Source organism: Lycium barbarum, chromosome 6 (genome assembly GCF_019175385.1).
Source record: "Lycium barbarum isolate Lr01 chromosome 6, ASM1917538v2, whole genome shotgun sequence".
NCBI classification, from domain to species: Eukaryota; Viridiplantae; Streptophyta; class Magnoliopsida; order Solanales; family Solanaceae; genus Lycium; species Lycium barbarum.
The window spans coordinates 118,167,209-118,180,110 of record NC_083342.1 but is presented as its reverse complement, the minus strand read 5'-3'; the positions used below and the strand labels follow the sequence as shown (position 1 = coordinate 118,180,110).

At 33.4% G+C, this 12,902-nt stretch overlaps 1 protein-coding gene across 5 annotated transcripts; it reads left to right on the top strand.

The window, feature by feature from the left end:
• The first annotated feature begins 592 nt into the window (after nt 1-592).
• Nucleotides 593-9,018, top strand: LOC132645815 (uncharacterized). 5 transcript variants are annotated; one of them, XM_060363024.1, is made up of 6 exons: nt 593-820; nt 1,738-1,907; nt 2,226-2,390; nt 4,399-4,614; nt 7,351-7,515; nt 8,801-9,018. In XM_060363024.1, exons 2-6 carry the CDS (start codon nt 1,743-1,745, stop codon nt 8,876-8,878), a joined length of 789 nt encoding a protein of 262 aa, XP_060219007.1. In that variant the 5' UTR covers nt 593-820; nt 1,738-1,742; the 3' UTR covers nt 8,879-9,018. The 5 variants fall into 5 exon arrangements, with proteins under 5 accessions (XP_060219007.1, XP_060219006.1, XP_060219005.1 ...); XM_060363023.1 differs by having other exon boundaries at nt 594-820; nt 1,677-1,907; XM_060363022.1 differs by having other exon boundaries at nt 594-820; nt 1,650-1,907.
• Nucleotides 9,019-12,902: the final 3,884 nt, after the last annotated feature.

Below are 12,902 nucleotides of genomic sequence, written 5' to 3'. Positions count from 1 at the left end.
TCAATAATTTGGCTCATTTATGCCATCGAACTATAGGAAATGACTCATTCATGCTATCGAACTGTAGGAAATGACTCATTTATACCACTCATCAATAGTTTGACTCATTTATGTCATCGCCCGTTACTAAAATGACTCATCCATGCCATTTTTTATTAACGCCAATTTTATAATACCAGATATTACACGTGACCTCCAATTAGAGGTCTACGTCATTTAATTAAACCAGCCCAATTTTAAATTCCAAATTAATAAAAAATCCAACTCACACACCTTACACACCCACAACCATAATCTAGTTGGAGGCCACGTGTCATATATGATATTGTAAAACCAGTTTTAATGAAATATGGCATGGATGAGTCATTTTAGTAACGGGCGATGGCATAAATGAGTCAAAATATTGGTGAGTGGCATAAATGAGTCATTTTCTATAGTTTGATGGCATAAATGAGTCATTTTCTATAGTTCGATGGCATAAATGAGTCAAACTATTGATAAGTGGCATAAATGAGTCATTTTCAATAGTTAGATTACATATTTGAGCATTTTCCGCTACATTTATTGTTTTCTTAATATAAATTTTTTTTTTAGCTCACCGTGAATTTGACATTTCTCAATTGAAATGCTAACGCACCCATGGTGGTAGGGACTAGGGAGAGATTAGTTTAGTTTATAGAATATATATTCTACACCTTGTAAACGATAGATTTTTTTTTTCCAAAGGCGGGGAAACCTCAACATAGAGGCAAGTAGAAGAAGGAAGGGCCAAACATGTGTTTCGTTGCTAGGGCTCATAGAGACTAGTTCTCAAGGCAAGGTAATTTGTTCCTATTTTCTGCTTTGTAATCATTCAAATCGGAATATATATATATATATATATATATATATATATATATATATATATATATATATATATACACATAATGGAAACATCAACAAGAAAATCCATGATTTCCAGCAGTACAAGTGAAGGGTTAGATAGAATAAGCTCATTGCCAGATGATATACTCCACAAAATCCTTTCATCACTCTTTATTTTTGATGTGGTTCAGTTGAGTGTGTTGTCTAAAAGATGGTAATACATATGGACTACAATGCCTTACTTGCACTTTGATCTTGATACTTTTTTTTCAAGAAAATCGAAAAATTTGGGAACATGAAGCTTGTTATTTGGGAAACGCTCAGAAAATTGAAAATTTTATCAATGTGGTCTTAATTTCCCAAAGGGCGACTAAGCTTGTTCGTTTTCTTCTCTGTTGTGGTGCTATCGATGGTGTCTTTGATAAGATGGCTATTTTTCGGTGGATTCATGCCGCGACAAGGCGAAATGTTCAACAACTTGTGTTAGAATTTTCTCTTGATGAGCCATTTGAGTTGCCATATTGTCTTGTAACTTGTGAATCTTTGCAAGTTTTAAAGCTACACCTGTCTGGGAACATACTTAAACTGCCTAATCATTTTGGACTTCATCACCTGAAATTGCTTCATCTTGAGGAGGTCGAGTTTTCAGATGAGCATTTGACAAGTTGCTTGTTCTCAAAATGTCATCTTCTTGAAACTTTGATCTTACATGAATGACACTTCTTGATATTACTTCAACATCTCTTATTTATCTTACTGTTGCAACGCACTGTTGTAATGTGAAGTGTTATCGCGATTGTGAATATGTGGAGGTTTATGGCAATTGTGAAGTCAAAATCTCTTGTCCCAATCTCAAGTTCTTAAAATATGAAGCTTCAATGCCAAAGGACATAATCATCAAGAATCTGCTTTCAATAGAAGATGTTCATATCGTCTTTACCGATACAATCCGCTCAGTTGAAGACACTGGCATATTTGTGCATAAGATGATCAAGGAGTTTCCTTCTACATCAGTTTTGAAGCTATGCACGTCTTCCATTTCGGTAAAGTTTTCTCTTCATAAGGGAAATAGGAGTATTAAAAAAATATACACACTGTACGTACAATTTTTGAATACTGAGTATATTTTTTAAACATACAGTCTAAGTCCTTACAAAAAATAAATAAATAATAAATTACAGTCTAAGTACTTATCTAAAAAATAATACATCAAGTATTTCTAAGTCGTTTGGAGAGCTTGTCGGTAGCTTTTCAATTAGTCTCTTTACTAATAAATATCTCACTATAAAAAAAATCATAATAAGTTTCACACTTCTTGGTTATAAGAGAAACTCTCATTTCTTGTATTTTTACTTCTGTAGGGTCTGTACGAAGCGACTAGCAAAGAAAGGCTCTCTCCCATTTCCTTTTGTAAGCTGAAGTCCTTAAAGCTGGAAGTGGGAGTTGATGAAGGTTTTATGCAAGTTATGATATTATTGCTCAAGTTTTCTCCTAATCTAGAGGGTCTAAAATTGTGCTCTGATGAGGTAAAGCTCTTCATCATTTTCACGAATTTTGTGTACTAATTCCGTTTCTTTTATATGGTAGTCGGAAGGACTTGTAAGTTTTGTAAAACTAGAAGTTGATTAACATGAAAGGATTCTTTCAAGAACAGAAGCTTTTGAAATTAGGCTGGAGAACTGACGTCACTAATTGCAAATGGCGTTGCAATGTCATTGCAACAATGCTGAACTATGAACCTATATTCGAGAAAATATGATCCTGATAAGCAAAAATCCACTCACCAAAATGATGGACATGTCACAATGAAAGGGACCTGATCTGACTAATCATTTGTGTTAACTTTTAACATTCACGGGTTGGCAAGCACCTGTTTACGGATGCCATTGAATTTATCATGTTTGCTGCATAAAACTTAATGGTAGAAATATAATTTGAACTGTGAATTGATGTGGGGAAATCTAAGTAAGTGTGGGCATTCAGTATTTCAGTTCGGTTTCTAAGAACTTCGTTTCGATACTTCGGTATTTGATTTTTCGATTGTATATACCGAACCGTAGTTAGTTCGGTTCTGTTTTTCTTGTTCGGTTTCGGTTTTTCGGTATGAGCCTATATACTGGAATTTTTTCTGCTTAAAATGGCTATTTTTTATTTGGGCGTGACTATTAAAAAACTAAATAACACATCAAAATAAATTGAGTCAGAATTTGAAATCGAATGCTTCCATAGGAAAATCTCATGGTTATTTCTTTCAATTGGCTTTCTTAATTGCTTATGTTGCTGTTTTCTGCCTAGATGGAGTCATAAAGGTTTATGTTAACCTTTTATAGTGCTGAAATAAAGAGAAAGCTTTTTTCGCCTTTCATTAGGGGCCTTTAAGGGGTTTAATTCAACTCTGTTTTTCCCAACGTAGGACAAACTTGACAAGTTATAAAACAAGTGCCATGCAAATACGTAGTAAGTTAAATTGACATGGTAAACTTGAATACCTTAGTCAAGAACTTATAATTAGTGAAGTAGTACTTATCATCTTGCTAACATCTATAACCTGACATGAGACACACAAAAGCTAAAAGGTGAAAGGGAAAAAAAAGCAGTTATCTGAATATACTTCAACAAAAGGAACACAAGTTGGACCTTGAGTTATTTGTAGCTACTAGAACAATCTTCCACGTCTGATTGCAAAAGAAAATAGAATTGAGAGGAAAGAAAGTCTTGAAGGCCAGCTGGAGACAGAAGGAGTTAGACCTGAAACTTGGTCCACCGTAGCAGTCTACCAAATAATCTTAAAATCGAACCGAGAAAAATCAAAATCAAAAATCGACCGGAGAACCAAATTAATTCGTTCCGGTCCAATTTTTCGGTTTTATGCCCACCCCTAAGTCTAAGAAGCACTGAGATGGCTATACAACTTTAAGTAGTATTAAGTTGATATATCAAGGAGAATTGTTAATGTGGCCTTGAACAATATCTTGATAAAAAGAGTTGGCAGCAATCATAGTATCTAAATTTGGTTCTGAGCTGAGGTTTATTGAAAGAGAGCTTACCCAGATTAACTTATTTTCCTTGTAAAAGATAAAGATGCATAAAGGACACCGACAAATCTGAATCAACTCATTTCAATGCTAGAACTTTGGAGATGTGTGTTTCAAACGTTCTCATCGCAAGAGATGTGGTCTAAAGGGAGCATTAGTATAAATTCACTTGGCGTAATGAGGAGATTAACCTGAGATGAGCAACATGTTCATTTGATTGGTGACATGGTTTGAATAATAGGTACAGTGCTCTGAAATATGAACAGATCACTGGGGACTTTTAATGCATCTATGATGTCTGGGGGAAAAAGAAAAATTCCAAAGAGAAATAGTCCCAAACGTTTTGGAAGTGAATCTCGTTTGATATTTTCACTTGTAATGTAGGAAATAGGTGCTTATGCTGTTGAGTAATTGCTTATTGTTATTTATTGTTGTTTCAATTAAAGTGTTTACTGTACTCATGAAATGGTTTCTATTCTGACTTTCAACTGTCTGCTAGAATGGAGGCTGGACTGAGAATCGGCAGATGCATGATCCTGATGAAAGCCTTGCGTGTTTGGAGTCTCATCTAAAGTCAATTCAGTTGACTGGTTTCAAAGGTGAAGAAAACGAGATAGAGCTACTAAGGTTTTTTCTGAAGCATGCACGAGTGTTGGAAAAACTGATGATAGTCTGGGAAGAGGGCGCTTATAAATCAGAAGAGGCATCAGAGAAGGTTTTGAAATTTCCTAGAACTTCTTCACTTGTTGTTCTGACATTTCATGATGCCAATCCCAAAACTTATTATAACTGGTACGATAGATGCTAAAAATGACTTGACCCCGGTGGAGGATTATTCGACATTGGATGTACTTTTATTGAGATTTCTCTTGAAGATCCAATTTTGGACCCAGACTGTACAAGAAATTACATGGGACCATAATGTTTATAAAACTTCTATGGCTATTTTGTCTTTCATGTTTGAACTGCTATAGAGTAACTAGGAAGGTCATGCCTAATTTCTACTAGAAAGTATCAAGCAGGATTTGGTTAACTACATTTACATAATGCCTTGTTTCTGAATGTGATGCTTCAGCATACTAATGTTTTTGCAACCACTTCTTACTCACACTTCTTGGCCTGAAATCAATATGGATTTCATAGTAACACTTCATATTCCTAAAGGGAATGAAGTCGTTAGTGTCATAGTTGATAAGCTCAACAAGTATGGGCATTTCTTGTCCCTTGCGCATCCTTATACAGCACACTCTCTAGCTCAAATATTTATGGACAACATCTTTAAACTATATGGAATGCTTACTATTATTGTGAGGGGTAGAGATCCAATTTTCATCAGCCCAATCTGGCAAGAGTTTTTTTTTCTTTTCCTGTTAGAAGTGCAACAACATACTTTAACATATCATCCTTTTAGTGTGAAGCCAAGCCGAGATCCTCAACAGATATCTCAAGGCTTATTTGATGTATTTCTGTGTTTTTTCACCTCCTGACTGGGTTCACTATGTTATTCTAGTTAAATGGTGGTAGGATACAAATATTGTTCAAACCCTGCTTAGTTTGGGTAGCTTTTAGCCAAAATTATCCCTTATCTATGAAAGTTGGTCTATTTTGGTCTTTCAAATATTGTCTTGAACATAATTAGTTCCTTAAGTTTTCTACGGTGGAGCACATATGATCCAACTAACATAATGGACTTAAAAACTAACAGTGACCACAAAGAATATGGCTAAAACTGACCGACTCGATCGGTTTTATCCTAACAATTTTTAATCTTTTTAAAATAAAACTAGCCGAGCTCGGTCGTTTAAATATTCTGAAAAAATATTTTTAGTATAACTGACAGTGCTCGTTTTTTTTTTAAATAAAATAATTATTTCTAGAAATTGACCAAACTCGATCTGTGTTTTGGTCAAAATTCCGATCAAACTTTTAAATAAGTCGATCGAAGAATTGAGTGAGCTCAGTCGGTTTTCTATTTTCCCAGTTTTTGACTCAAAAAAGACGAACAAGCTCAGTTAGCTTTATTTAAAAAATCGGGATTCGAAAGTTGGTCGATTTTTGCCGGCTTTTTTTATAGTCACTATTAGTTTTTAAGTCCATTTTGTTAGTTGGATCAAATGTGCTTCACTTTAGCAAATTTAAGGGAATAAATATTTGAAGGACAAAATAGACCTACTCCTAAGAGACCATTTAGCGGGAAAACCCAAGAATGTGTTTCTGTCGTTCTCTTCTATCTTCATCGGCTCATACAGACTGGTGGCCTCAGTTTAACTATTTGGGTACCACTGTATCTTCGAAACAAGGTGATTTGTTGGTATGTGCAGCTTTGTAATCATTAAAATCGGAATATATAATGGAAATATCAACAAGAAAACCTAAGATTTCCTTCAGTACAAGTAAAGGGATTGATAGAATAAGCTCATTGCCAGATGATATACTCCACAACATCCTTTCATCTCTATTCATTTTTTATGTAGTTAAGCTTAGTGTATTATCAAAAAGATGGAAATTCCTTTGGACAACAATGCCTCGCTTGCACTTTGATCTGGATCGATTTTATTCAGAACGGATCACACGGCCTTGTGATTTTGCAATGGCTGAGAAATTCAAAGACTTTATCAATTGGGTCTTAGTTTCCCAAAACGCCACTAAACTTGTCCGGTTTCTTCTTTGTTTTGGCAATATCTTTGATAAGGTAGCTATTTCGCGGTGGATTTATGTGACAACAAGGCGAAATGTACAAGAACTTGTGTTAGGTTTTCGCCTTGGTGAGCCATTTGAGTTGCCATATTGTCTTGCAACTTGTGAATCTCTGCAAGTTTTAAAACTACACTTGTATGGGGACATGCTTAAACTGCCTAATCATTTGGGATTTCGTCAACTCAAATTGCTTCATCTTGAGCAGGTCATCAGATGAGCATTTGACAAGTTGTTTGTTCTCAAAATGTCATCTCCTAGAAACTTTAATCTTCGAACATTGTAGCGTAGGAGCTATGACGCTGCTTGATATTGCTTCGACGTCTCTTATATATGTTACTCTACGAAATAACATTTCTATAGTGGAGAGCTTTGGCAATTGTGAAATCAAAATTTCTTGCCCGAGTCTCAAATTCTTAAAATATAACGCTCCGGTGCCAAAGGATCTAGTTGTTGAGAATCTCTTTTCAATAGAAATTGTTCGCATCAACCTTGTTGATAGGGGTTCGATCGAAGAAAGAGGCATAATGTTGCATAAGATGATCAAGGAGATTCATCATTCAACATCATTTTTGAAGCTATGCATGACTTCCATTTGGGTAAAGCTCTCTCTTCACGTTAAGCGTAAAAGGGAAAAAGAAGTATTAAAGAAATATATGGTCATTTGGATAGCTTATCAATTAGTCTCCTTACTCATTGAATTCTAACTTCTTGATTATTGGAAAAAACTCTCATGACTTGTATTTTGCTGCTGTAGGGTCTGTACCATGTGGCTCGCACTGTAAGACTCTCTCCGGTCTCTTTTTATAAGCTGAAGTCCTTAAAGCTGGAAGTTGTAATTCATGAAGAGTCAATGCAAGTTATGATACTATTGCTCAAGTATTCTACTAATATGGAGGTTCTCAAATTGTGGTCTGATGAGGTAATGGTTGTCATTTTGCTCACTAATTCTTCTGTGGAAAACTCGCTTCTTTTAAATGGTAGTTGGTCAAAAGGACTTGTAAGGAAAACTAGAGGTTGATTAATATGAAAGGATTCTTTCAAGAACAGAAGGTATGAAACTAGGCTTAAAAACTGACATCACTAAACCTTCCAACTCACCAAAATGATAACCATGCCACAATGAGATGCAGAATTTGACTATAATTTTTAACATTCACTTTGGAAGATGGCATGTGTCACCTATTTACTCATGCCATTGAATTTAATAATGTTTGCTACATGGATATTAATGGTTGAAATAGATTTGAACTGTAAAGTGACGTGGGAAAGGTCTGAGAAAAATCGAAATGATGTTACAACTTTAGGGAGCATTAAGTTGATAAATGAAGGAGAAATTGTAAATCTGGTCCTGAGCGGTATCTTGATAAAAAAAGCTTTTCCAACAATATAGTATCTAAACTTGGTTTTAAGTTGAGCTTGATTGCAAAGACAACTTAGGCAAATTAATTCATTCTTTTGTAGTGAAATAGGTGCATATTGACACTGAAAGATTCTGAAATCAACTCATTTCAATGCTAGAACTTTGGAGATGTTTCAAATGTGTTCATGCACAAAAAATATGGTCAAAAGGGAGCATTAGTATAATTTCACTTGGCTTAATGATGGGATTACGGGTTTAGATAACCTGAGATGAGTAAGATATTTCTTAGATGGCGCGCCCAGGGCTTTGGTACAATGGTAAGAGCGTAGCTTGTGATGTGATGGGGTTAGGCCACTTAGGCGCACACGTCATGTGTTAAATCTTGTAGCAGACAAAACGAAAATCCCTTCTATTTAAGTGGAGAACATAGAGGAATGTGCTCATTATCCATTGAGTTCGAAACTTGTGCCATTGATCTCGGGGATTTCTCAATTATCAAAAAAAAAGATACTCCATCATTATATAGATGGCATGGTTTGAATAGTAGGTATATTAATATACCTTACCTTGTAAAAAATAAAAGGTACCATATTCAGAAACATGAATAGATAACTGGATCTTTTAATGCATCTGTGGAACTTATGGGAAAAAAGAAAAAGTCCTAAGAGAAGTAAATGGTCCAAAACATTTAGGAAACTATCCTGTTTGAAATTTCCACTTTTAATCGAGGAATGGTTGCTTACACTGCTGAATGATTAATTATTGTTATTTACTGTTGTTTCGATATAAGAGCTTATTGTGCTCGATGAAGTGGTTTCTCTACTGACTCTCAACCGTCTGCTAGAATGTAGATGAGAGTGTGAATTGGCAGCTGCTTGATCTCGATGAAAGCATTGTGTGCCTGGAATCTCATCTAAAGTAATTCAGTTGACTGGTTTCAAAGGTGAAGAAAACGAGATAGAATTACTAAAGTTTTTCCTGACGAATGCACGAGTGTTGGAAAAACTGATGATTGTCTGGGAAATGGACACGTATAAGTCAGAAGAGGCATTAGAGGAGGTTTTAAAGTTTCCTAGAACTTCTTCACACGTTGTTCTGACGTTTCTTGATGCCAAGCCTGAACCAAGATCTCGTAAGTGGTACAATTCAAAATGACTCTACGTAGTAGAGGATTATTCGATTGTTGAATGTACTCTTATTGAGATTTCTCTTAAAGATTCAAGTCAGAACCACATTGTATAAGCGATTTCATGGGACTATGATGTTTATGAAACTTCTATTGCTGCTTTGTGTTTCATGTTTGAACTGCTATAGAGTAACCAGGAAGGGACATGTCTTTTTTCTATGGGAAAGTATCAAGCAGGATTCGAAAAATAATTATGATGCTTCAGCATACCAATGCTTTTGCAAATTGCAATTGACACCTTTTATTCTCAGTGTTTGGTCTATGATCAATATGGATTTCATAGAAACATTTCCTAATGTCTAAAGGGAATGATGTTGTTTGGATCATAGTTGATAAGCTCAGCAAGTATGGCCATTTCTTGTCTCTAGCAATATTCGTGGATATGTCTAACCTATATGGACTGCTTGCTGTAATTGGGCGTGGTTGAGATCCAATTTTCAACAGCTCAATCTGGCACGGGTTATTTTTCTCTGTGTTAGAAGTGCAACTTCATCTTCAAGGCTTATTTGATGTGTTTTTTTTATGTTAATAATTGCAGATGGTATTTGTTAGGATTATTTTGGCAAGTGTTAGTCATTATGTAGCTTAGCTCCTTAGCAGTCGGTTACAATGTAATTACGATGTACATACATGCACAAACACTTTTAGAGCCTCATTGTTAGTAATAAGAAACTTCACAGTTAGATTTTCGTCAAACTTGATTCAGTAACTTTTTAGAATTGAGGTTGCGCTCCTTGTATGTATGAATAATTAATTGCAAATTGCAATATTCTCTCAAATTTTACTTGCAATTTTACGTTCTTTTGATCCTTTGTTTTTCACTCTATCGTTTACACCTTTGTTGAACATTTGAAAGAGTAGTCCCTGTCGTAAAAAACAGAGTAATCCTATGGGCGTGAATTTAGAGGTGGCAAAACTAGCACAAATCCATTTGACTCACTCAACCCACTCAAGCTTTAATGGGTTTGAGCTAGAGTGATTTTGAAGATGACTGATTTGAGCTAGCCCAAGTTGATCCATCACAAGTCATCAACTCAAACTGACTCTCAATTATCCTCCATGCATATGTATAAAAGCTACTAAACATGATTAACTTCTTTTTTAATTATTATTTAAATTTATTTTTGTAATTATTTTTCTTTTTAATTTTTTAGATAAAAATATTTTTATTTAATTTTAATTTTTAATTTTTATTTCCTTATTTTAAATTTTTTACTAGTAATTTTTTATTTTTAAGTTTTTAATTTTGGGGGTCTATGCTTATCCGTTTTTGTTTAAGCTATTTTCGACCTACCCATATTCGACACACGTTTGTCACTCTTAGTTATGTATAAGACAGTCATAAAAATATATAAATAAGACGAAGGGGTAATAGAGAAGAATCTGACAAAATTACTATTCATTACGTCAATTAACATTTAATTTTCTTTTGATATACTTTTCGGAATAATTTCGAATATAATTTATGTACGGGGATAACTTATGAGGAAATATTTACAGTGAATATCTTTTTAATTTTGAGTAAAAGCGTATGTTTGAGTTTTTTTTATATCCAAAAAGTATTTAAAGTTGATTTTTCAAAGCATCGTTTATTTAGAAAAGCATGAGCGAGAAAATATTTGCAATCAAAGTATATCGATATTTTTAGTTTCTCAAAATGTTGAAAAGGTGGGTTAAGTTGGGCGGGTTGGGTTATGACCCTTCATTTAGCCCATCTTGATCCAGCCTATCTTAGCCTAAACAAACGTTGGCCCATCTATAGATTCATCCCATCTTGACCTGCCCAACTTTAGCCCAAATGATCCATTTGTCACCCCTAGAGTGAATCACATAAAAATTGTACGAGATAGCCACTTTTTGGACCAATAATTTTATAAATAGTCACTATTTGAAATTCGTTGAAAAGTTACCGCTTGTAATGCTGAAATACCATGACAACGTTATGAATTTCGAACTTAAGCAAGTCCCGATTTTGAAATCCATGATAGTATTATAGATTCCAAAATTAGATATTTTTCAATGATTTTTGAATCTATCACTATCTTCAATAACAAATTTGAAAATAGTCGTGTTTGAAATTTTTCCTGTGAATAATATACTGAATTTCAGTATTTGCATATAATAACTAGGTTTTTGGTCATAGATTCCAGATATTTTTCACTTTATTTGTTATGAAATTGGAATTGTGTTGGGTTGTATATTTTGCAAAGAATATTTAGAACAATGTTCGGGTTTGAATGTACTTTATCTAAAAAACATAAAATATTATATATATCCCACAATTTTTAAAACTAGCAAAGCACACAACTTGATTAATTTACCTGAAACGAACAACCGAATCTGCTCTAAAAAAGTGTATCATGTAATGGATCGTCACATAATGCCATAGATTACATTCACAGAACTACAAAAATTAAAAATAGGAACTGCATATGGATCTCATGTAAGAGCTACTACATGCTATTGCAAAGATCCATTAGTACACAAAATCAATAATACATAACCAGCTATTCTTTATGATATAAATAAAGATAGAGTTGTTTTTACAAAAAAACCTAAAAAAATTGGGGGAAATTTTGAAAATCAGAAATTTTCCAAAAGCAAAAGGTGAGTCTGAAAACAGGGTTATAGCTGTTTTTCAAATTCCAGAATCTAACTCCATATTGGATTTGAAAAAATGGACAGTTTCATAACCAAACACTAATTCCGAAAAAAAGTAAAAAATATTTCAAAAAAATGTGAATGCAAACTTATGGAAAAACGGCCCCAAATTATTGGTAAAGACAAATTTCCTTAAAACAACAAATACTTCCTCCATTAAGTGGAACCCACCATCTCCAAACTCACGGGGGAAAAAAAAACGTGGACTCCATATTAACAAAATCAAGCAATATAAAAAAAAGTGAACCCCTTATTAAAAAAAATATAATGTTAAAAAAAAAAGTGCAGGCTTTGTATTCGGAGCAAACACTAATATAATAAAATTTTAGATACGGAGCACAAACTACAATGTTATATTAATCGTGTTTTGAACATAGTATATGTATATATATTATATGCATAAAAATAGTACAAACTAATAATGTTAAAAAAAAAGTGCACCCCTTAAAGGGTGGACTCCATACTAAACGACATCAAGCAATATAAAAAAAAAAAAGTAAACCCCATATTAATAAAATCAAGCAATATTAAAAAAAAAAATGAACCCCACATTAAAAAAATAAATAATGTAAAAAAAAAGTGCAGACTTTGTATTCGTAGTAAACACTAATATAATAAAATTTTAGATACGGAGTACAAACTACAATGTTATATTAATCTTGTTTTGAACATAGTGTGTGTGTGTATATATATATATATATATATATATATATATATATATATATATATATATACACACACACACACACACACATATGCAAAAGAATAGTGCAAATTAATAATGTCCAAAAAAAAGTGCACTCCATATTAAAAAATCAAACAATATTCATGTAATTTCCAAAGTATTTCATTAAGTCAAATGAGCTAAACCGAGAATATTTACATTCTTTTAAATAGAAAATCAATTTCTACTTTGTTTCGTTTTAAACATGTAAAATTAATTTAATAATTTGAATTAGAATTATCCAAATCAAAATTTGATAAAAAATAATAAGTATTTTACACTTTTAAATTAATCAAATTAAAATTGAAAGTATCAACTGATGCTTAAATATTGATATTATTTTATCTCAAAAAGAGAAAAATGGTTTCCTTTTAA